The sequence below is a fragment of the Xenopus tropicalis genome, chromosome 1 (genome assembly GCF_000004195.4).
Source record: "Xenopus tropicalis strain Nigerian chromosome 1, UCB_Xtro_10.0, whole genome shotgun sequence".
Classification (NCBI taxonomy): domain Eukaryota; kingdom Metazoa; phylum Chordata; class Amphibia; order Anura; family Pipidae; genus Xenopus; species Xenopus tropicalis.
The window spans coordinates 169133395-169156521 of record NC_030677.2 but is presented as its reverse complement, the minus strand read 5'-3'; the positions used below and the strand labels follow the sequence as shown (position 1 = coordinate 169156521).

The 23127-nt window shown below is 37.0% G+C and overlaps 1 protein-coding gene across 4 annotated transcripts in view; it reads left to right on the top strand.

The window, feature by feature from the left end:
* csnk1g3 (casein kinase 1 gamma 3) overlaps positions 1-22820 on the top strand; it is a 66712-nt gene extending 43892 nt beyond the window's left edge. The window contains exons 7-14 of one of the 4 annotated variants that reach the window (XM_012958144.3): positions 2688-2773; positions 4266-4350; positions 5626-5774; positions 6541-6636; positions 11328-11423; positions 15748-15854; positions 16844-16867; positions 20322-20512. In XM_012958144.3, the coding sequence (XP_012813598.1) occupies positions 2688-2773; positions 4266-4350; positions 5626-5774; positions 6541-6636; positions 11328-11423; positions 15748-15854; positions 16844-16867; positions 20322-20376 (698 nt within the window). In that variant the 3' untranslated portion in view covers positions 20377-20512. 4 annotated transcript variants of the gene reach the window in all.
* Positions 22821-23127: the final 307 nt, after the last annotated feature.

Here is a 23127-nt window from a genome sequence, read left to right as displayed (position 1 = left end):
AAATGAACACCTGACCCTAGATGTTCTGCAATTTTTCAATGGCTAACATGGTAAAACACCTTACTACTAGTTCGATATTTAATAACAAATGGTGGCAGGGTTAACCCACAGCTAACTGCTTTGTGTAAATTTGTGTGTTCTCACCTAGCTAGACCATCTTGGGGAAATTTGTGTGCAGGTCTGGACTGGAATTAAAAATAGGTCCTGGCATTTTAAGGACACAGATGCCCAAACAGTCCCCCACCAGCTCAATAAATAGTGACTGTCTATGGCCAGTGTGTCTGTAACTTGCAAAACAGTCCCTAGGTCTGATTTCTGTAGCACCAATTTGTTTTAAAAACCAAAACAACTTCTATAGTAGTTTGCTTATAGTTACATTTCATAATTTTTCAAGTATTTCTGTATCAAAATTTTTGTACCCTTTTTAACACAAAAGAACTTCTGTACATTTCGCCCACTAAGGAATTCAAAGTGCTAGACAGACTTGCTTTGTCAAAAAGCACTGCACGTTTTAAATATTTTGGATACAGCACAACATTAGTATGATGTAAGAGAGTGTCTATAAAACCATTGTTTGTATGAACATAGCATTTCAATTTGTATATTAGTTTATGGCATTAATTCTGTAGTCAGCTAGTATTAATCTGATTATGTCCTCAAACATAAGGCCAGGGTTTGATGTTTCTGTTTGTGCCTATAGAGAACTGTTAATAATTATGTTTAATAATTCTAATAATTGTTTTGTATTAAATTTGTTGTTAAGAAAAAAATAGGAGTGCCCATTTACTGAGAGGCATTTCATTTCAAAGCATAAAGTCTTATAAAGCTAAGCACACTATCACTCTGCCACTTTCTTTTTTCTACAGTTTAGACAAGATTTTATTCTATGACAGGGTAACCAATATAACAGCTGCATGTTAGCTACAGAGACTATTTTGCTTGAATTTTTATATGTTACTAAACGTTTTTAGCCATTGCGTATAGCAAAATATTGGATTCCCTACTACCCTAAAAAATGTCCCCTTTTAAGAACAAGTGTGTGTGTAAATTAAGCAGTTATTGATGGTTTCCAGATTATACAACCCAGATACAAAACTATTATTTGTAAAATATGCCTGTATTCATGTCATTAGTTATAATTAGTACGTTTTGCTACTGAAATTGCAGTGCATTAATTAGGGTTAATTAAGGTTATTTCCTAGTAGTCTGTGGACCAACAGTTTACCACAGTATGTTAGGCATGCTTAATTTCTTTCAGACAGCCTCTTTCACTAATGTGGAATGTATTACATCCAGCTTTACCATAGCAGGCGTTAGTGTTAGGAAAGTACTAACTTACCCTGCTTAAATCATATATTTCAAAAGCTAAAATTGTCTTATGGATAATGTTATGTTTTAATAAAAATGTATCTTGTAGCATGGGGAAAATGATGAGTTTACTGTTTTGCATGTAAGAACTCATTTTGGGTGTTCATGGGGATTGGAGCTAGAGTTACATAGAAAATATTTTAACAACAAATTATAACCCCTGGCCACCCACAGTCTGCATAGCATAGTGGAAATAAGTTGATTGAACTGACCTCTACACAGCATTGCCGAGCCGTGCATTACCAGGTTGCCCAGTAACACTGTGGGTTCATCAGCTAGTTTTATTATATGTCCGATCAACAGTTATATAAGCATACCAGAGTTTTATCAGATTACATTGTATGTTATAGAGGGCCACACATACACACTAACAGAGACATTATTTTGTAATTTGTTAAAAAAAAATTACTGAATTATAATGTGTTTCCTGTAACAGGGAAGGTATTCAAGCAACAGGAAACTGTAAAACAACCACCATTTAGGTGGGTTGCACTCTGAGTAGCATCTGCCAGTGCATCCCATGCTTATATTCAAGCTGGCCTTTTGCAAGCTGAATTACACATAGAAAATCCTTCTCATCATTGACTGCAGACTTAGTTTCAATAACATGGCATCTAAGAAGCAGGCTTTTATACGTAAACATAAAGTGATTATATTTACACTGGCCTACTTTATTCACCTCTACACTGTTAAGCACAGATTGAACCTTAATATAGGAGGTTAGACTGTGAGCTTTTCTCCTTCAACATTTACTTGATATTTCATCACCAGAATTTCACAGATGTTTTTGTCTAATCCAGCAAAGTTCTCTAAGGAATTCCGTCATGGGAAAACATGTTTTTTTTCCAAATATATATATAAAAGAGCTCCTCCAGCAGAATCCTGCATTGAAATCTGTTTTTTGAAAGTTCACACAGGGCCAGCCATGTTCATCATTTCCCAGGGTGCCACAGCCATTTGACTTATGCTCTGATAAACTTCAGTCACACTTTACTGCTGCGCTGCAAGTTGGAGTGGTTTCAGCCTCCTCCCTTTCCCCCAGCAGCCGATCAGCATTTGTTGGTTCAAAAATAAACTTTAAAATGGTAGAGTGAATTATTTGCTATATAAACAGTGTAATTTAGAAATTAAAGGTACACCATAAAATTAAGACAGAATCCCTTTAATGACAATAATAGTAGCAGTAGAGGAAAATGTTACACATGTTTAAGTTTCTCACTCCCCTTCATAAATATTTATATTTTTTTAAAGGTTGTAACCAGTAATAAGTACTTGTGTTTAGCATGTTAAACTGTAAGGAATTTTTCTTTTTTTCATAGAGCAAAGTAGAAGAGATGATTTAGAAGCATTAGGACATATGTTTATGTATTTCCTGCGAGGCAGCTTACCGTGGCAAGGTTTGAAGGTACAGTATATATTTTTTAACAGTCAAATAACTTCTTAAATAATAATTTTGATTAGTTAACTTAAAAGAACAGTAATACCAAAAAAATGAAAGTCTGTAAAAATAATTACTGCATAATGCACTGTTGCCTTGCACTGGTACAACTGTTGTGCCCTCAGAGAGACTACTATCGTTTATATAAACAAAGGTGCTGTGTAGCCATGGGGGCACCCATTCAAGCTGGAAAAAAAGAAGGAAAAAGCACAGGTTACAAAGCAGATAACCGATAAAGCCCCACTATATTCAACAGAGATTATCTGGTATCTGCTATGTAACCTGTGCCTTTTCTCCTTTTTTCCAGCTTGAATGGTTGCCCCATAGCTACAGAGCAGCTTTTTTATATAAACTATAGTAGAGTTTCTGTAGCAAACACACCTGTGTAACCAGTGCAGGGCAACAGTATATTATATTTTTATTCCTTTAAAACAGTTTCATTTATTGGATATAGGTATAGATTTAGATACTATATTTTCTTTAGATACGCACAGACTGAAGTGTGGCAGACTTAATTTGACAACATTGCTTGAACAAATCAGCCTTGTGCATGGGTAGTAGAGCTATACCTGCCATGTACCCAGTGTTCCCTCTAAGCTGAGTTAGTGATCACACACACACACGCATGTCAAATCCAGCACACAACTGGTGGAGTGCAGAAAGAATTTTATGAGAACAAAAAAAGAGACACCATTATCTACTTTTTTTAATTCTTACCGACCCAGCCTCTTCTATGCACATACATTTTTTAAACAACACACATTGGTTTGAAAAGTGCACACAAAAGATAATTTTTGCTCATAGGCAAAAAAAAAACTTTAGAAGAACATTACATGTCACCTTCAGGCAGGTAATTTAAATGTGATCTGTACAAATTAAGGTATTTAATGAGATTTAACTCATACCCTTAGGGGCTGATTCATCAAAGTACGAGATCGAATTCCAAAATGGGTAAAATTCGTATTAGATACGATAATTTCTGATGATCGGAAATGTTACAAAAATGCTTACGAAAAATCGTATTAGGCGCGATAATATTGTATTGGCGATCCGAAAGTCATGAAATTCTCGTGTCAGAACAATCGTAAACGGCGGGAAAACGTATCTGACTTTGATCCTTCTGTGCATGATTTTGGAAGCCTCCCATAGGATTCAATGGCACTCTGCAGCTCCAACCTGGCCCAAGGAAAGTCAAGGTACTTAAGCTTGAATGAATCCGAAACTATCGTACTCGGCGCAACAAATATGATTTTGTCGCACTTTTTGCCGTAAAGTACGAAAAAATTGCACAAATTAGCGAAAAATTCCGCACAGTACACACTTTATTCGGAAGCAATCGTACTTTGATAAATGGGCCCCTTAGTATAGTACAAGTATTTTGGTCTTCTTTTTGACAGTTAACTTTGTTGGATGGATAAAAATGTTGATCACTAGACTGAGTGTGTTGTCTCTTTTGTAGGCTGACACATTAAAAGAAAGATATCAGAAAATTGGAGACACAAAGAGAGCAACACCAATTGAAGTGCTTTGTGAGAACTTCCCAGGTAAAGAGACGAGTATCTTTTCATGGTTTTTTCTCTGTTCATGATGAGAATTAATTCAGGCCTTGATGAAGTATGTTTTTATTTGTCCGTTTGTTGGATTACATATATGTAAATATTGTGTTTTTGGGTACCTACCTTCTAAAATTGCTTTTTTGTGGTTTCAACCAATTTAGTACACATCATATAATACAAATCATTCATTCTGAAGTAGATTTTAGTTTAGAAACATTGGATTTAACAGATCAACAGCTACTTATCCACTGATAAATATTTCCAAGGAAGAAAATATGAAATGTTGCACATAATATGATACTTGTGGTACAGCAATTTGTAAGGCCTGTTTATTCTGAAATTGTCCTCATCTATCAAATAGCCAGTTTTGCCCTACACATGGTGTGACATGCTTATTGGCCACATTTGTTTTAGACAAAATTAGTGCCCAGGTAATGCTCTACTAACATATAAGTCAGTATAGGTGCCTTTTTATAATTGCTCAGGCAGAATTAGGAATTCATATATTCAGCATTGGTTCTGCACATAAGAAGCAAACGTTCAAAATAACCATATTTATTAATGAGGGATATTTGAGGTAATGAAAATCTACTGTAAATAATGATCTATGATGTTGAAAAGAATAGATCATAAAGTATAACAATGAATGACAGTGTATTTAAAGGAGAAGGAAAGGCATTTTGGTGTTTTACTGCCAATAGATTAGCCATATTAGTACAAGCTAGAACCCTATATTTATTCTGCAGAAAGCTTTACCATACCTGAGTAAACAGGCCTAGAAGCTCCCTCTGTTAGTTTAGGAAAGCAGCTGCCATTTTAGCTTGGTCTCAGTAGCTTTTATGCTCCAGCTCTAGGTGCTGGTAAGCTCAGATCACACGTTCTGATGGGAGGGGTAGTGAAGTCTTATGTGAGGGGGAGCAGCAAAGGGAGAGAGGAGAGAGCTGCTGCAGACTTGTGCCCTGGGAATGAAGGATTTTTCTCAGAGGAAGTCTCATACCAAAGAACATGTTTACACAAAAGGAGACCACAAATCCTGTATTTCTTTTGATAGAGGACTCAGTGCAGCTTTTCTGTGAGTGCTTATGGCTGTATTTACATAGACCTTTCTGATAAAGCTTGCTTAGTTTTTACATTTCCTTCTCCCTTAATTCATGTTTGTAACACCATATTTAAGCTTCTCATATATGTATGGTGTTGAAACGGGTACATTTGTTGATTGTAAGTGGAACCTTACATAATGCACTGTTTCTTTTCTTGTTACAGAGGAGATGGCAACATATTTACGCTATGTGAGAAGACTAGACTTTTTTGAGAAGCCTGACTATGACTACTTAAGAAAACTTTTTACCGATTTGTTTGATCGTAAAGGATATATGTTTGATTATGAATATGACTGGATTGGAAAACAGCTGGTAAGAAAAAAATACGTTAACAGAGTGACCTAGGTATTAGCTGTTTTGATGTTTTAAGATGCAGTAACTTAGTAAACATTAAAATGCTAATACACAAAAGGGATAATGTGCCCAGTGATTTTTAAACTGGTTCCATGCAAATACTGCAAAAAGCAGGTTTGAGGCACAAGGTTAAACTATACCCAATCAAATGCCCAGTTCTTAATCTTAGATCAATATTGGCATACAAGATAAAACAATTGTGTAAGGAAATTGGCCAGACCATCAGATTTGACATAAAGTGAGGGGAGGATGCAGCTCTGCAATAGTCAGAAGCTGCCCAACCCATGGAGATATGCACACCCTAACACTTAAGAAGTGTGGTCAAAATTGTCTAACTTGCCCAAGCAGATGGTCTGTGTCGATAGCTTTACAATTACTATATAAACACTATATAGAGGAATTTTGTTTTCTATTCAAATAACTTACCTACCTTGGCCAGGTTTACTGTATACTCAAATGACACATTAATCCAGTTCTGGATCTTGCAATTTTTGTGGTGGGCGAGGTTTTTAAAGTAGGATCTTCTTTTATTTAAGCCACTTGGAAAACCTGAAAAAAATTGACACCCTTGTCAACTAATGTCAACATGGGCTACCAAAGGGCTGGAAGCATGGGTGTTATACATCATTATTCCCTGAAAGCCAGCATAAAAAGATGTTTTAAGAGTTAGAAGTATTAAACGTATAATTTAAACAGTTGTTCTTTTGTATTTGATTCTCTATAGCCTACACCTGTTGGACCTATTCATGCAGACCCTGCACTTTCATCAAACAGAGAAGCACACCAACACAGAGATAAAATGCAGCAAGCCAAAAATCAGGTAGTCCATGCCTTTATTTCACACACACCCTCTTGCTGTGGTGTCAACTTTCTCAGATGTGTAATTGCAAATTAACAGATCTAAATTGTCAAGTAGTAACACAATCTCTGGTGCTACATATATTGCTGTAGTTGCTAATTTATGACCTCAACTCGTTGTTCATGTTGGTTTTTTAATTCCTTTTGCTGTCTATACATTTTACAATTAGAACCATATTTTTAAAACTGTATAATGTAATTCATTCAAATAGTAAGTGTAAAGTGCATTGCTTATTTACAATCTTTACAGCTCCATTGTAGTTTTAATACCTGACTTAACATAATTCTATCCTGTTAATAATCCATTACGAAGAACTTATTTATAAAGGTGTGTTTTTTCTTTAACATTTGACTAATGCTAAAAATTACAGTGGTGTTTTTGCTGATATAATTTATTGTAAGCCATTTATGTCAATGAAACAAATTCAGGCAGGAAAAAGTTTCTTGTAATTTTGGTGTGTGACAGTGCCATTATATATACGCTCCTTTCTAAATATGCCACTGGACCATTTCTTTTGCATCATATCTACCCATTTTTGTGTGTGCCAGAACACTTTTAATTGACTAGGTAACGCCAGGGTTTGATTCTTGGTGACCGCTTCTGTGTCACTTCATAGTCATTGTGTAGGAAATTCTCAAACCTTCCTGCCCACCTTCCTTATCCAGTATGTACCATCCCACACAAGCACAGTAATGGACGCTTGGACAATACTGCAACTGCAAATGTCTTGGATTTATTGCCCTTCAGTGATGAAGATCACTTGAGAGGTCTGCACCACTGCTGGCTTTGTTTAGCTAGTGCTTCAAGCTTCTGGAGAGATGATCATTGTATGCGGTAATATTGATAAATATTATAGCCCATGTCAGTCATGATGTAGAGGGAGTTCAGTATTATAGATGCACTCTTTTTAAAGTAGAGCATAGCAGCACCTGGAGCCTGAGGTCATTCCAAACTAGAGAATCCCACTTCACCTTCCAAAAGGTAACTGTGAGGTGAGAGTCACAGCAGATAACTTTGTAGGCAAATTATGTAAAGATGATCCGGATAGCATTGTGATAGTAAAAGATTATGGGAATCCACCACTATTGTTTTGATTTAACATCTGGCAGTGGAAAATCTGAGAGCATTTGGGATGTTTTTAATGTAGTATAGCAATTCCTCATTTTCATTGCATGTTTCTTAGGTTGTGCCATTTGTAAACCTCAGTATATTCCTAAGTATCATAATATGGAAGCTTTTAATTTAGAAGTATCCTCATGTTTTGTCATCAGTGCACACTAGTCTTTATATACATGTAGGGGTTTACCAAAAATGGGCCCTTAGGACAGACACCCCTAGGATAGGCCACCGGGTGGTGCTAGTTAACAGGGACACTGGGATGACTGGGTTCTAAATAGTTAACAGGGAGTATACCTGTAGTTCGGGTTATGGCCACCGGTTGGTGCATAGGCCCATATAAAGGGTTGCAGCCTTGTGCTTGCGGCCATCTTGACCCATCTTAGGCCTGGATAGTAGATCTACCCGGGTACAGTTACTAGATAGACAGTTTGAGTAATAGGACATTCTAGGAGTGTCATGTAGGACACCAAGTTAGAATGGGCGGATATTGCCCCTCCAGGAGTGGTAGTGGGGTTAAGACCCCCCAGCATTACATCTGCTGGAGTGCAGGGCACTAAGTGGCTAGGTAGGTGGGTTAAGTCACCGCTAGTCCAGGAGGCCGGATCTGAGGGTGCCATACGAGAGTACCGGAGTGGGTCCCTGTGGTGTAACGTCCTAGCGTGAGTACTGGGAGAACTCTATAAGGGAGTGTCTTGCCATGAGTACCGGGGAGAGCACCTAGAGGGGAGCATATCCGGGATCCCTTGGGGTAGCCCAACAGGAAAAGGTTCTCAATGAGAAGTATGGAGATATGCCCTGCCATGTGTGCATATGATATGCCACTCCTGGAGAGGTCTCTGCCTGAATAAACCTTTGCATCTATTTCACTCATACTACCGTGTTGTGAGATCTATCAAGCCCAGAGGACCACTACCAAGCTGGTAAGGAATAACCCCAGGGTGGGGTACATTACACCAGGAGTACGTGGGTCCCATAAGGGGCATAGCATCCTGATTGTTTCCCAGGGGGTGGATTACAGTTCCACAAGACCATCCCTGGGTGGAGGCACGCCATATAAGGGAGAAATCCCTGTAAACCCCCATAGTAAGCGGGGGCTCAGGACTCCTGTAGCGCCAAACCAGAGAAATCAGCGGGTAGTGCCACAGAATCTGATAAAGTGGGCTACATACATATGTACATTTTTTTTTTTTTTTTTTTAGCATGACCATTGGAGACCTCTTGCATTAGTGAAGTTCTGGTAAAATAGCATCCAGTCCACATGTATAGAAGCAAACATTTATTCGGCTAATTCAGCAGCCACATAGGTGGCCAATTTGGTGCACATAGCAAAGATTATTCAAGCTTTAGGAAGACATGCAATATTTTTTGGCTTATTCACAAACATAATGAAGCATATACCAGTTTCAGCTTTCCCAATGAATATGCAAATGGCCATGATAGCAGCCATTGGCAGTGAACATGGCCATTACAGGCTATAGTGGGCAGAAAATGCATATAAAACCTCCTAGAAATGTGCCCAGCTGTCTCCAGTGTACCTTTATATAAACAAGATGCAACATTTGGGCACTGGAATTAGGTATGCCAGGGTTTTTTTTGTAATAGCAGGATCACTTTTTACAAGAAAGGGAAGGATGCGTTGCAAAAAAATTGCACTACTGAATTTCCTTCCCCTTTTACATTTTCTAAATAGCTGGGCAGTTTGGCAGAATTTGGCCTTTCTGCTGTACCATCACTATTTCTATGGATCCCATGTAAGGATGTTTATACATACTGAGCTGAAGTTGCATAAAAGTCCACTTAGTCTATCCTGTTTCCTTATGGCATGCACTTCTCTCAGACACTGGCAATATGTATTTGTTTAGCCCACATTTAAGCCACCCATCTGCAGTAGAATGATTCAAGCTGCTTGCTGATCAATTGTTCAATTGTGCACTAGGGTAACAAGGAGGAGGCAATATGAATGAGACATGCAGCATAGTAGCCCTAACTGAAGCGTGATCATAGCCCTCTTACTGATTTTCGGAACCTACATAGTTGCTATATCAGTACAGACATAAATTTAGATGAATAATGCAGTAGTTGTGAGTGTGTTTGTAACATTTCCCTTGATTTTGCCAGTGAGTGAACCATGACAATACTGCAGGTTTGTTGGTTTTTTATTTCCAGAAAAAAAGTTCTAACAAATTCAGTTATGACACTTGCTTGAAAATAAAAGGCTTTTTCTCTGCGGTGCAGCATATATTGTTTTGTTGGGGTCAGGGAGCAATATGCTTGGGACGCTAGCCATAGACAGCTTTTAGAGATTAATGTGCTAGAGCAGGGGCTGTCCAACTGGAGGCCTGTGGCTCTTCAAAAGATTTTTATGGTCCAAAGGGTCAATAGACTTCACTGTATGACATCATTATTTTAATATAATCTGGCCCTCCAACATGCTATATGAGAAATAATTGGCCCACTACATCGGCCGAATCCGAAATCCTGCTGAAAAAGGGTGAATCTTGGTTGAATTCCAAACTAAATCCTGGATTCAGTGCATCCCTTACTAGAACCATTTTTTCAAAACAGCTTATCTGCAGGATCTTGTGTGGCAGTCTTCACTTCTATAAGAGCTTTTTTTTTGTTTTAATATTAAGCAATATCTCCTGTTTTGCATATGCTACACAGTGTATGGTTGACAATGTGTGTTACTTGCATGGATAATGCTTTGAATCAGAATGGTACCTTGGTTTCAATGCAGCACGTACGGACACCGAATTACTCAATGACTTTTAGGGAGGGCAGTAGATAACAGGGCCCAGTTTCAAGGTGGCCATACATAGGCCAATAAAACAGTGCCAACTATGTGCCAATTTCCCTGTTTAAACCTCATGGCTAAACAGCAGTTTATAAACTCTATTGGAGCCTCTGAAGCAAACATTCAGTTTGTACCACTAAAGTCTTATATCAAGTCAAATACTTTATAGCAGTCTAAGCCTTAAGACTTATGCCCCATGGGGAGATTAGTCGCCCGCGATAAATCTTTACTACCGAAATGCCTACCCACCAGCAATAATGTGAACTGCCAGTGAGAAGGCATACACATGGCTTAGTCACCTGAAGTTTCCTTCACAAGCAAACTTTGGGAGATTTAGCGATGTGTATGCTTTCTCACCGTGGGAAGGCTTTCTCTGCCTGTGGGAAGGCATTTTGTGGAGGCAGTTATCATGGGCAGCTAATCTACCCATGGGGCATTAGCTTTAGGGTTTTTCTTTTCTCGTTGTTTATCCAAACTCACAGCGCTTATAACATAACTTTCCTAGTGCTTACTAACCTATGTTCTTGCTAGCATATATACTAGGAACTAGTTTGCATGGTCTTTCTTTTTACTTTTTTTTTGCTGTATTTGTAGCTATATGTAGTTTGGCAGAATTTGCTTGCTGTCTTCTTGTGTTTATTTGATTTCTCATATTGTCATGATGCATGAGGTGTTTAATATGTATTGGGTTTTTCTCCCTCCTCTTTCATGCATGCTTTATGCATTATATAATGGGCAGTCGGCAGACCACAGGGCAGCTTGGGACTCCCAGCAGGCCAACCCCCATCACCTAAGAGCTCACCTAGCAGCTGACAGACATGGTGGCTCGGTACAGGTATTTTCTGCTTCTTTGCATGACTGACATCTTGCACACCCTGTAAACCCCACAGTTTACCTCAGACCCATTAGCATGTCTCCTGTGTGTAGGTTTTTTTTTTTTAGTGTGCTTTGACACGTGTGTGTGTGTGTGTGTGTGTGTGTGTGTATGTATATGCATATACATATATGTGTGTGTTTGTGTGCACTGGAAGCCTTTTTGGATTTTATTGTTTCCTATAAAAAGCACAAATCATGTGCACAAGCATATATATGTGTGTGTGTGTGTGTGTGTGTGTGTGTGTGTGTGTGTGTGTGTGTGTGTGTGTGTGTGTGTGTGTGTGTGTGTGTGTGTGTGTGTGTGTGTGTGTGTGTGTGTGTGTGTGTGTGTATATATATGTATATGTATGTGTGTATATGTGTGTATGTATATATATATATATATATATATATATATATATATATATATATATATATATATTTATATATATATATATATTATATATTAGTGTGTGTGTGTTTGTGTGCACTGAAAGCCTGTTTGGATTTTATTGTCTCCTATAAAAAGCACAAATCGGGCCTTTAGTCTGTAGCATGTCTCAGCTTATTTTTTGTTTATCAGTAAAACATTTTATGTTGGTATGGTTACTACTGTTGCATTGTACCTACAAAATTCCTGCAAAATAAACATTGAGTTTTTTTGGTTTGTATAGTGGAGCTAGACAAAGTGTTTCATTATCTCAGATAGATGGGACGTTAGTAGTTTTTCAGGCCAGAAAACACAATTGAGAGCAGTTCTGACACTATCAAGTGATTACCAGGCAAGCCAGCAGAAGGTGGCAGGGGTTGCTTTTTGGCTCTTTCCAACCAGCTGGAAAGCACTCCTCAGCCTTAACCTCTAGTTTACATGGCTTCACTTACAGAATTTATTTATTTAATACAGACCTACTTTATCCAAATATTATAATGTGCAAATGGAATGTCACAAAAATATACAGGCAGACTGTGCAGAATTCCCCAGATTGCTTTGCAATTGGTTAGCTGCTATAAAAGCACTTCTGTTTAAGGCCGCATTTTGCCAAGGTAACAAATTGCTATTGATTTATCACATACTCTACATACTTATTCATTCCTGTTTCCAAAGTTTGGCAAATTTAGCTTCATCTATCATAGTGACAGTCTTCCATTCTTGTTACATTTTATTTTTGCACACAGAAAACATAAACCTATGTCTAGAATATCTATTTACTGCATTTGGCACAATTAAAAAAAAAAAAAAAAAAAAAAAAGAAAAATGATGCATTTAAATTGTTGGATATAGCACATCTGCGAGTAGTGGGTGAGAAAACCTTGGTATTTGGGGGTTGTGTGTCTGGCAACTGAAGACTTCAGCTGCAAAACAAGTCTGTGACCCCTCCATAGAAGCTAAATAGAAAAGAAAAAATGTTTAACACTTCCTTTCTATTAGATTTATGGAAAAATAGTACCTTTTATGTGCCATAGAACATAAATTCTACAGCACAGATTGTGTACATCGTACTTTCACTGGGTTTCTCATAATTTTTTATCCTTTTAAACCAGTTATAATACAAAATAGTCATAGTGAAAAAGAGGGGTAGAGGGAGGAATACATCATTTGAGGTACAATTATGTCACACAATGTCCTCTAAAGTAAGGTTTACAAACAAATTGGGCTGCAGATGTCATATTGACTAGAGCTGCAGAGTCATGGAGTCGGAAGCAATTTTGGATACCTGGAGTTGGATTAAAAAATGTACTGACTTCAACTCCTAATAAAATTAAATTGTAATTGAAAAAAATACAATCTGTTACAGAGTCCTACTTCACGCATAATAATCATAATAAAGCACTTCTCTGCTGTAAGAATAAAGCCAAGTGTGTATTTGTTTCTGTTTATAAAGTCCAACTGAGCTATTACAACCTTATTGTTGTCATTTTTTATCTTTTGTTCAAATGTTAGGTTTATGAAATGTTTGTAGTTTCTTTAATAAATAAAATAAAAAGCTACCATGACTTAGGCTCAGTTATAGATTGAACAGTATCTTCAATTATGTTTGCATTGACAAGCTTGGATGCCTAATCGAGTAGTGCACCAGTTTCTAGCCAGTAGTTCCTTGGTTTGTTCTCAAAAGCAGATACCATCTTTATATAGCTTTAACATCGCTGAGCTTTGGCGGTGATAAAATGCCTTGTATTTTGTGTTCTTTCAGTCAACATGAAAAATACATTAGTATATTAAAAACAGAGGAGTCCGAGTCAGGTACCATAAGCTGAGTAGTTGGAGTTGAAGAATTTATGTACCAACTCCGCAGCCCTCGTATTGACACAGTTATTTGAGATAAACAAATTCTACACACAGATTATGCATCTCCAAGCAGTCGTATTAGATAACATTAAGTAAAAAAAGAACGGGAGTCATTTATAAGGTAGCCATTAATCCAGTCTGCTCATATTTTAGCATCTTTTTTCCCAGGGCGCCCCATGCCATATATGTGCACTGGATGAGTGGCAAGGGCACCTTTTATCGATCCCAACCATCACTCTAAAGATGGGTCACTAGGTGACATCCACTTCATTACTATGGCTTTACTGGCCATTACCCCTATGTACGCTTGGTTCTATTTTTTATCTCTGAGAAACGTGGGTGGCCTGGCAATATGCGGTCCTGCTTGCACCTGCTGCATCATTACCAGATACATATTACATTATATACATATGCATGTATATATATATGTAATACACAGAGTACTCAATATCCTGTAAATAATATCCTTTTATACGGTGCTTAGTGATGTACTTTGTCACATGACTCTCTGAAAATGTTGTATTATAATAAATAATGTACACCCAGTTGTAAAATATAAGGATATTTTATGTCCCCAAGGAATTATATGACCTGTATAAAAGCATTTGGTCTTTGGCCTTATGCTTTTATATGACCAAGGCCTTTGGTCTTGCACTTATATGATCATAGGGCTCCTTAGTGACTTTACACCACGCTGTGGTGCGAGCGGGGGAATCCAAGATGGCGGCCGTGACAGGCTGCAAATACAGCTAAAAAAATAAAGTTTGCGATTTGCTATAGGCAAGGGGGCTTTACACTATATTAAGGGCTACAGTATTAGGCTTACTTAAAAGGGACACATACTCATAGGAAGATATGGCCATTCACCTTACCATTACGATCTTTCCTGGGACCATTGGTTGCAGGAAAGATCATAATTGTAAGGTGTATGGCCTTCTTTTCACTTGTAATTGTAAGGTGTATAGTCTACTTTTCATTTTTATGATATGAGCAGTTTTACACTGTTATTAATAAATATATATATATATATAATATTCTCTGGGGGAGAAGTTCTGTCTTGGCTGCTAAACAGAGGAAACATGTATTTTGCTTTTCTCAGCTCAGTTCTATGTCTTGGCTGATGTGACTAAAATCTTTTTGTTTCAGTTGTCAACAGGTATCAACTCAGCCTTAACAATACAAAGCTTTTGCTCCCTATGTTCTGAAATTTACGCTACAAAGTTTTGCTCCCTTTTACCTTCAGGTTGCAGTACTGTAAACACCAGAAGCATCACATATTAGGACCTCCATTATACCATTGTATTTTTTTTGGAACAGGAAATAAGCTTTTTAATGAAAATGTTAATTTAAAGGCTAATTTTTGACCACAGCTGCAGTGGGCAACTCCCACTGTGCATGAAACCACTTTTATTAAAGCTACTTGAGTCAAAATGCGCTCTCCATGTATGTAGTTGGGCTTGGCACCACTCACACTTTCTGCCTTCCATTCCAAATCAGGCACTGCTGCACCTATTGATGCAGGGGAACCCTGGAGTTATCGGCACCTCTGGACCAGCAGTTCCCTGCATCAAAAGGCACAGCACACTTGCACACATGTCACCTGCACACCGAACGCTGGAAATAATGCCAGGTAGGCTTCGAAAATATTTGGTGCAACTGCACCTAATATGTGAAGAAGCGCATGCTAAGTTGCATTTTGGTAATTCTGGGGTGAAAAGGTGCATTGTGGGAAAAAGTACAATTTACTCGCTGCATTTGCAGTTTAGATTTTTTAAATATCATTAAAATTATAAAAGCGGCTTAATTTTTATTTTTAGAGTCCGGATTTGGGATTAGTAAAGCACAGACCGTTTATAACCAAAATCTAATGTAAAATAGTAGTGCTTGTTGTAAGTACACTTGAACAGTGGATTCCTACCCATAAGTGTGTCTTGTATTAGCATTCATGCAGCATTTGCATCCTAATGTATACAGTTTGAATTATGGTCATGCTCTTTCTGCTTTGTGTTTTTTTTAGGTTGTAAGTTCTACAAATGGTGAGCTAAACACTGACGATCCAACGGCAGGGCACTCAAATGCACCAATCACAGCCCCAGCAGAGGTTGAAGTCCTAGATGAAACAAAGTATGTATGTTACTGGAACAATAATTTTAAACATTTGGAAATGGATTTTCACTTGTCTAATTGTATTTGGCAACACTCCAGCTTACCCGTAAGGCCTAGGGCTTACAGGGCGTTTTGACTGCCTCACTGCTTTTGCAAAGAACATTGGCATCCAAAAAGGGCATTCAACTGTTGCTGTTCTTTATAGAATGTTCTTTATGGACAAAGGAATAATATCAGATAGGTGTGGATATTTTTTATATTACAGTTATGGGATACTTTATCCAAACCAAAAACTTGTTATCTAGAAAGCTCTAAATTATGGGAAAGTTGTCTCCCGTAGACTCTATTTTAGAGTCTTTTTTAACATATTTGCCTTTTTTCTGCAATAATAAAACATGTTCATGTATTTGATCCCAACCAAGATATATGAATTCTTGTTGGAGGCAAAACAATCCTATTGGTTTTATTTAATGTTTAAATTATTTTTAGTAGACTTAAGGTCTTAAGATCCAAATTATGACCCCATATCTGTAAAACTCCAGGTCCCAAGTATTCTGGATAACAGGTCCCATACCTGTACCTCTGTAGTCAAGGTCAATAACCATTCTCTGTATATTCATTAATTCAAGTGTTTTGGTTGTCTAACTTTTCCTTGTAGTGAAAAGATTCTCCATTATTGTAGATTGTAATGATGTCAGAAAAGAAATCATTAAAAGCTTTTGGGCACACTGGGGGCCATAACAAGTTCTCAGAGGGCCATGCGGGGCACATGGACCTAGAGTTGAACACTGTATACAGATGGCAAAAACAATGTGTGAAGCACCCGGTATACACCCAGTGTATGTGTGTGCCCCATATGCATCCATTATCTTTTTTTTTTTTTTATCCTTAGTAATTTTTTAAAATCTCTATGAAATGTTTATGCTTTCAATGAAAAATGTGTTTAGGTGTATTGTGGCTCTGCGTCTGATTTTCTCCTTTTTCCCTTGTGTCCTCCCTGCGCATAGCTGCCAGAAAGTGTTGAACATGTGGTGAGTTTTCCTAATGCAGACGCAAGCAGAACAAGCTCCATTGAGCGGTCATACATTTTGACACAAAAATCAGAATTAAAATTTCCAGTTTATTAGTATTATATGCCTGTCTGTGGGATATAACTTTCCAGTGTATATATAATCATCTATGCTTTCTAGGAGCTGTTCTGTCTGCAACAGTTTATGTTTGTGTTGATGGAATAGATGTTTGTGCACTTGTATCAAGCGTATGTGCTACACACAGTGTATGTCCCCACACTTGCCACTTGTCTCATCATTTGAACTGCCATTCAAGTTATTGGAATGGGGGCTTGGCCCCTGAAATCACTGAGCCAATAAATGTATTACCAATAAGTAAGCCAACCTTGGGGTCAGAACAAATTAAGGGTCAAAAGTGTCTTTACCCACCTGCTCCTGTTTGCTTACCTGTAATTTTAGACTATTTTGGGATAATTGGGGACATTCATTAACTATCCTGCTTGTAATCTCATGAGTTTATAATCTAAATCCATGATACATAGATATACATAAATCTATATGTAATACATTAATAATTTCTTTGAAGCATCACTGCCTACAGTAAAGCTATGCATTTTGTACTTGTTTAGGTTCTTTACAAATACAGTACAACATACAATAAAAATGGACAAATATTGCCGTGCTGTTTACTAACTGCAGCATTTTTATAGCTTTTGGCTGTGATTAGCTAACTGATTTTATACTGAAGGTCTCTGTGTACTTATTACACTTTAATGATGCATTGTAACGTGCTGTGGGAGATGATGAGGCCATGTTAATAATAAGAATAATATAGTTTGCCCTACTAGCTTCATATAACAGCAATACTATATTGCTCTTTATCCTTCAACAATTTAAGGCTGCCTCCTTATGCAGTGCATACAGAATGTATGCCTTAAACATTGGTGTACATAGGGATTTGGGGTCAGTTTTCTCTCCTTTTTTTTCTGCACTTAGAGGAAGCAACTCTATTCTTTCTCAGTGCCAAAAAGCAAAGACAACCAAGCAAGTGTATAAAGAAAATAAATACATCTGAAAGTAGAAACTGCCCACTCTGGTTCCATGTTAAATGAAATATATTATTGCTGTCACCATTGTAATTCCAGTTATATTCTAATCTCTATGACATACATTAGATTCTAACAATATTATTGTATAGTAGGACTAATGTAAATAAAATTAATTAATAATATATAAAAATACAGTTAAGCGTTAAGAACATTAAAGTAATGTACTTGTTCAACAAAGATAAGGTTTCTAAAATCAATTCATGTGCTACAGTCTTTCCTTTTTATAGCTAATGTTTTATTGCATTATAAGTAGAGCGTTATTATATTGGGTAGTACTGCTACACATTTAAATTCATATTTGTGGTAGTAAAGGAAGGTGGCATAAATAGGGCAGGTGGTGGTATTTTTAATCTTGATAAATTACAGATCTTTTTAACTTGAGTGGCAGATCAATACATTGCTAGACATACCTTTCTTTTTCACTCCCTCTTCAAAAGCAAGCTCTCAACTTATGGTTTCAGCATTTTGTAAAGTGTCAAAATCATAACATGCACATTTTTCATGTATGTGTGTACTTTCTTATCCGCACTGTTACATTAATTTACTCAAGCAAGTACGTTTAAGATTTTTAGGAGTAAAATTCGAAGGGGTGATTTATCAAAGGTTATGACAAAAAAATTTAGTTTGGTCCTGATGAGAAATTGAGGTTTTCCCACAATTAGATGTTTAGCAATTTTTCTCAAGTCATCTTGCCAGTGTTTTTAACAAAACATTTGGGAACTCAAAGCTGCCAAGATCTATTTCAACTAACTGGCACACCGGTGTTTGCTTGAGTGGAAATCTTTCTGTCATGCCACTCACTCGAGAATTCTCCCAAGTACTCGAGTTGCTGTAAAGTATATGGGAACCTTATGCAAGTTCAAATGATAAAACCTGAAAGTGGAAAAACAAGAAAAATGTTCTGCAACATTTCTCGCTCATGAGACATACTGAGAAAAATAGAAAATATGTTTTCTGTTTGTGATTGCTCTGGCCTGAGGAAATAAGAAAAGTTGAGAGAGATGCTTACACTGCATCCAGTGCTCTCTGTTCATGCTCAACCTGTATTTGAGTTCCTTTCCCCATTGGCTGTTACTTCACCATATCTGAACATATTCTTTTATCCAGTACCTCAGTGTTGAAGACCTAGAATTATAGTTTAATATCTGTATATAGCATGTTATAACTACCACTGGCCTTTTACATATGTGCGAATTTTTTTATTTAGACATTTTGAATACAACATCATAAATATAACACATTTAAACTAGTATTTTTTTCAGGACTGAAAGCTTTTTAAATACAGTAGAGCTGAACAAAGTTTTATTGTGCTGTTGTGAAGCAGCCTTTTGCTTAAATTCTGCTTGTTTAAAAAATCAAAATGTATGGTTATTACTAGATAGTATATTGCAGTCTGATCAGATTCTTACCAGCTCCCGGCTGAGCTATAATGTTTACAGTTGACTGCATCATAGCATTAACTTGCGCTGTGAAAGGGTAAACTGCAGAATGTGACAAAGGAAGTACAGTCTACAATCAGTAAACCCTAGATTGCACATGGTTATTTACTGGTAGCTTTCTTTTATATGCTGCAATAAATGGAGGAGCTAAGCAACCATACTTTTTAAAAGTCCATTAAAATAAAAAGTCCAATAAAAGTCACTTAAATCAGGGTTCAGATTGGTTTAGCAATATGACCTATTAAATTTGGCAGTATACCCCCTTTTTTTTCCATCAACGATTCAATGAATCGCACTTGTGTTAAACATACTTAGTGCAAGAATTTTTTTTTTTTTTTTTTTTTTAAAAGGCCCATTTCTCTCTATCTGTAAGCGGATCTGCTCCTGTGTGCTGCTCCACAGCATCAGCCTGAGTGCAGCTACACGGAGCAGAGAACGACCCCAGAGGTTATCCTGGCCTCTGTGCTACCCAAGGTGGCCTTTTGGATGCCGAGGCAAGGAGGGGCTGCATTGCTAGAGCAGAGAGCACAGTTGCCACTCCTGGTAACTCACTGGGCACAGCCATCTAAGGCATAAATCTCAACTTGCCTCATGGCAGCAGTGGGCGAAAAATGCAAAAGCATACATTTTAGGGCCACTCTCCACTTCATATAGCTGTACTAAGGTCAAACCCCCTGTCAAATGTAACCACTGGTAAATACCTGGATAACACAAATTTTCATTTATATATATTTTGAGTAGAGTATCTACCAACAGAGTTACGTGCAGCCATGATCTTTAGGCACAATAAGTCAACTGCATGTGACGTGCACAAGAGGATCTGATTGCTTCAAAGACTGCCCTTGCATTATTACCCAGTTATTAGCATCTGTCACTCTTATTGCCCTCGCCATGACTGCTTTTCATTTTCCATTTATTCTTTTGCAGGTGCTGTTGCTTTTTCAAAAGAAGGAAAAGGAAAACTATTCAACGCCACAAATGACTCTGGAAACGTACAGACCATGGGGAATTACTTACTTGTTCATCTGCTGTCTAGTAAAAGAAAAAAATCATCTCAGCAATGACCACGTTTTTCTTTTCTACCCTTTTACAGAAAACTATCATGTTCCCATGCTTTAGTTTGGTTGTTTTACATTCTTTATTTCAGTGTCTAGAAGCTTTAAAATTTTGTCAATATAGGATGATTTCAGTGGACCAATGATGTGGTACAAACAAGAATTGCTGTCTTCAGCCAAGTACAGTTACACCATCTTGTCAATTGCAAGGTGTCTGCTGAAAGCTATTTACAAATAGTGGGGAAAAAAGTTTGCTAAAGCTTTAAAATAACACACTAAAGTCTTACCCTTGGTGATTTATCTGATATTGGCCAAGAATTACAGTATTACTGAAATGGTACTGCAATCATTAGTAATTAGCATTACCTCCCTCTTTGTTATAACATGGTATAGCCACTGCCCAGTGGTACAGAGGAGAAGGTCAGCTTGGTATTTGATTGAAATGTATAAATGTGCAACAACCAGGAGCTGCGGCAGAAGATTCCTATTGTACCTGTTGCAGCGATAGAGAGAAGCAGAAGCAATGATAATTGTGCAACATCTCTTAAATATATATATATATATATATATATATATATATATATATATATATATATATATGTATGTGTGTGTATATATATATATATATATATATATATATATATGCTGTAACATGTGCTTCATGGTAATGTGGTTCGGACAACATGAGTTAAAACTTCCACGGTCGATTAATTTTACGTTACATATATGTGAAGAAGAAAAACACTAATGGGGAGTTAGGGGTTCTGCGGCCATAAATTATGCAAATGGGAGCTGTGCAACACATTGCATACTGCTTGCTACAGGCGAGCATTATTCTCCGTTAACTGAATCTTTTGGATGTGTCGTGGTTGTATATAGATAATTCTTCTCTTTGTCAAGGAGCAGCAAATTGGATCGGTGCAGCAGTGTCACTGCCTTCTGTATGGCTACAGTTAGCTGGTGCTTTCAGAGTTCTCACCTGAATGCTCAGATTGTAGTAGATAATAACAAAAGCATTAGTTGGCACTTCCTTTGCTACCCGTTAGTCTACTGAAGTGTCTGCATTATAGGAAAACAAGTATATGGCATGTCCCTTTCCTCTGGTTTGTATCAGATACCCACAAGATTGCTTCATAGGCCAGAAAGGCTGCTGTCATACAGAACCAAGTCACTTTTGAGTGAGGAAGCCTAGGTAACTGTGAAGTGGTCACATTAAAACAATGGCCTGGATTTCCAAGAGAATCTTGAAGGGAGGTGGCTAGAACAAATATTTTGACCAAGCTTTTGGTTAATTTATATCAGAAGGAAAATATCCAAAGTCTCCTGGAGCAAATTAGTCATTTTTGTTTTCTATCAGTGCACGCCTTACGGCTAACTTATTTATTTTTAAGTCTTGTTTATGGTAACATAAAATGTGTATTTCAGATATGTAAATGCACATATTTGCATTCATTATTGCATTTACAGGGATTTTAAATGTAATTTGTAATTTATTTTGTTAACAACCAGGAGTGCAGTGCTTATTTTGATGGTTTATGCGCTCACATAAAACTCACAAAAATTACTGATCTGGTGTATTTGTTTATTGTTTTTTTTTCTCTTTTTTTTTCCCCCCCTTATGTCAGTGTAAAAAAAATGTTTTGTTACATTGGTCAAATACAGGAACTCAGCTCTTAAATCATTTAAAATATGTATATGGTCTGCAGGTTTTGTTTCACCTTGTTTCTGTTGATATCTTACCACTCAAAAATTATATATACATACATATATATATATTATTTTTTTCATTATGGAAAGTGAAAGAAGATTTGTGGCCATTCTAATGTGAAATCACTTCTGTCTCTGCAGTATTTGACCAAATTTTGTTGCACCATATTGTAAATACATGCAGCAAGTTGTGTTTCTTATAATACATCTGTTTATTTTGTTTCTCGATAGATTTTTTTTTTCCTTTTTTTTTCGGGGTGGGTGGGGAGGGGGCAGTTTGGCCTGTACAGTGTTTATATGATCTGAACTTATCTCACATAACAAGAAAAAAATGTATAGTAATCCAATTGTGGACTTCAGATATTTAAAATACAGTACCCTTTATTTGCTGCAAAGACCAGTATGTAGACATTTTGCTTTTTAGCAATATTTAAGTGCTCCATTTACTGCCTTGACAGGAGATGACTCTCCATGGCAGCACAGACTGGTCGAAAATAGGTAATGCAGGTATGTTCAGGTTAAGCCAACAATGTTCCGCATTTTTAAGCTTTTTCCCATCTATACTAATGAAGTCAACATTGCCTGAATGTTTAAATAATAAAATACATCCCTGTTTAAAAAGTATGTAACTGAAGAAATAAAAAATAAAGGTAGTTTTTTTAAATTTGTTTTTGTTCTTTTCTTTCATTTGGTTTACATTGTTTTAAGGATTTTCTCATTGTCTACCAAAAAATGTTCAACTCATCGGCCTTTATGGGCAGAGTGTTTTAATCCGTTCATTCAGAAACGGTAGATGGAAATGATGTTCCTTTCTTAAAATGTAAGCTTGGTACATGATAATATAATTGTTTTTATAGACTCTATTAAAACAGTCATCTAGCATGGGCTACCATTTTCTAACTTTATTATAATCACTGGTGGTCTAAAACTGAATTTTGAAAAATACTTTTGGTTAATCACTATTAGGTATG